Raw genomic sequence first — 2,070 nt, forward strand, 5'->3', positions numbered from 1 at the left:
GGCGCCATCCCGCCACCAGGGCGCTACGAAACACCGATCGTGCGCTACTGCCGAGGGATTGCGTGCAGGGCAGGCGTTGGCGCCTCTGGTGCGAACTACCACCGGCGAGTCGGGAGGGCCCGACAGTTAGTAAGTTAGGGGTCGGGGAGCGAGAGAGTAGGACCCTCCGGGCACATGGGGCCTGGGGAGGGAGGGCGCAGCCGACTGGGCTAGAGGCGCGAGGGGCGAGAGGCGGGCAGACGCTGCAGTAGTAGCTAGTACACTCTAGTTACCGTAGCTGGTAGTATGTGTGGAGAGAGGGCTCGCGCTTCAGGGCTCTCTCGTGGAGTGTGCCACGTGATACTGTCGAGTGTGTGTCTGGCACTGCCACTGGTGTCGTGGACGTGGTGTGTGCCCGGCTCCGCTGGAGTCCTTTATCTGAGAGGTGTCGCGCCACCTCGCCTGGTATCGGCTGGGTCGCGGCCTCTGTCGGGGCCGGTCTCGGGTCTGCCTTAAACAGATCGTGTACCATTGCTAGGCCTCCGCTCCACTAAAGCTACGAGGCTACGTATCGCACTCTCACGTACCGCAGACACAGTCCGAGACCCGCCGTCGAACGCGGCTCGGCGAACTCCTTTGTGCAACGAACTCCCCTCCCCCCTCCCGGCCTGTCACCCACAGATACCAAGCTCTCAAGATCGCACAATCGAGGGCGGAGACATGCCCCGCCCCCGCCCCCCAAGCCCCCTTCCCCGCTGCCCCTCCTCCCCCGGACGATTGCGGAACCGGCAGGATTGGGCAAGAACGTACGCGCGGCGCAGCATCAAACAAAGCAGCGAGCGGCGCCTTTCTAAACGCGCCTCAGGCCTCCGCGGGCGGCGACAGCAGCCGGGGCGAGCGACGTGGGGGCGCGGTGAGCGGCTTGGCCGGTGACCGCACACGGCGCCGACAGATCGGGCACCGAACCGCCTCCTCTGCCTCCGCCGCCGCTCCTGCGATGCGGGCAAAGCAAGGCGCGCACATGGCGTGCCCGCACTCTGCTGGCGCGACGGGGGCGAGGCTGGCCGGGTCGAGGGCCTGGGGGGGAGGCGGGTCAGGTGAGGGGGGGGGAGTGACAGGGCCAGGAAGAGAGAGCGGTAGCGGCAGGAGGTGGAAGGCGCGCTCCTCGAGGCAGACAGGGCAACTTGGCCTCTTGTCGGTGGAGAAGATCATCTCGAGCTGCGAGCCCAGGAAGCCGCGCGTGAAGGCGTAGTCGAGGACCGGCCGCAGGCGCAGGTCTCCCTCCCCCTTCAGCTTGTTGACCTTCTTCACAATCTTGCGCACTCCCGTCCGCGTCAGCTCTGCCCAAGCGTGCAGCGCCTGCGCCCGCTCGCTGAGGGCGGGGTCGTCCTCACCGCGGAGTGTCAGCACCGTGCGCACCGCCGTCTTCCACTGACGGTCAAGCCGCGCGAGCCAGCCCGATACAAAGGACCAAAACGCCAGATCGATATCCCCGCTTCTAGGCACGCTGCCGCCGCCCTCCGCAAGGAAGCCGGACGCGCCCATGCGCAGTATTTTAAGCTTCTTTTTGAATTGGCGGTAGGGAAGCGCCGGCACCGGCGCCCCGATCTCCACATCTCCTCGTAGAGGCCGTCCGAGGTCTTGCCGAACTTCATATCAGGGCGACCGAGTGCACCGTTGACCAGGCCGATCAGGTCGACATCGATGGCGCGAATCCGCCTGCCCAGAGCCTGTGGCCCAATTCGTGGGCCGCTGGAAACGCGGCGTGAAATCAGGCCGTCGGAGATCCACCAGCTCCTGCTGGCTGGCTGTTGCTTGTGAAGAACACGTGTCGCATGTCTGACTGTCACTGTGCGATTTCGGGGCCCGGGGTTGTGCGTTTATGTGAAGAACAGAGAAAAGTGGACAGAACATAGAACACGTGCGCGGACGCTGCCTCAAGGTCAGACGCCATACGTGGCAGCGACCTCATCGGCCTGGCGCTGTCGCCCCGCCCCTGTAAGCACCTTGACAAGGTTGCGGGCCGAGTTCTGTGTCTCTTTATGCCCCTTTCCGTACCGCGCATCGCATCCCTCCAGCTCCTCCCGGTGG

At 65.5% G+C, this 2,070-nt stretch overlaps 1 protein-coding gene across 1 annotated transcript; it reads right to left on the reverse strand.

The window, feature by feature from the left end:
- Positions 1-840: 840 nt before the first annotated feature.
- Positions 841-1,933, reverse strand: EMIHUDRAFT_255189 (hypothetical protein; the record flags this gene model as incomplete). Its single annotated transcript, XM_005774244.1, has 4 exons — positions 841-1,056; positions 1,156-1,598; positions 1,655-1,709; positions 1,892-1,933. 4 exons carry the CDS (start codon positions 1,931-1,933, stop codon positions 841-843), a joined length of 756 nt encoding a protein of 251 aa, XP_005774301.1.
- Positions 1,934-2,070: the final 137 nt, after the last annotated feature.

Source organism: Emiliania huxleyi (genome assembly GCF_000372725.1).
Source record: "Emiliania huxleyi CCMP1516 unplaced genomic scaffold EMIHUscaffold_3167, whole genome shotgun sequence".
Taxonomy (NCBI): Eukaryota; Haptophyta; order Isochrysidales; family Noelaerhabdaceae; genus Emiliania; species Emiliania huxleyi.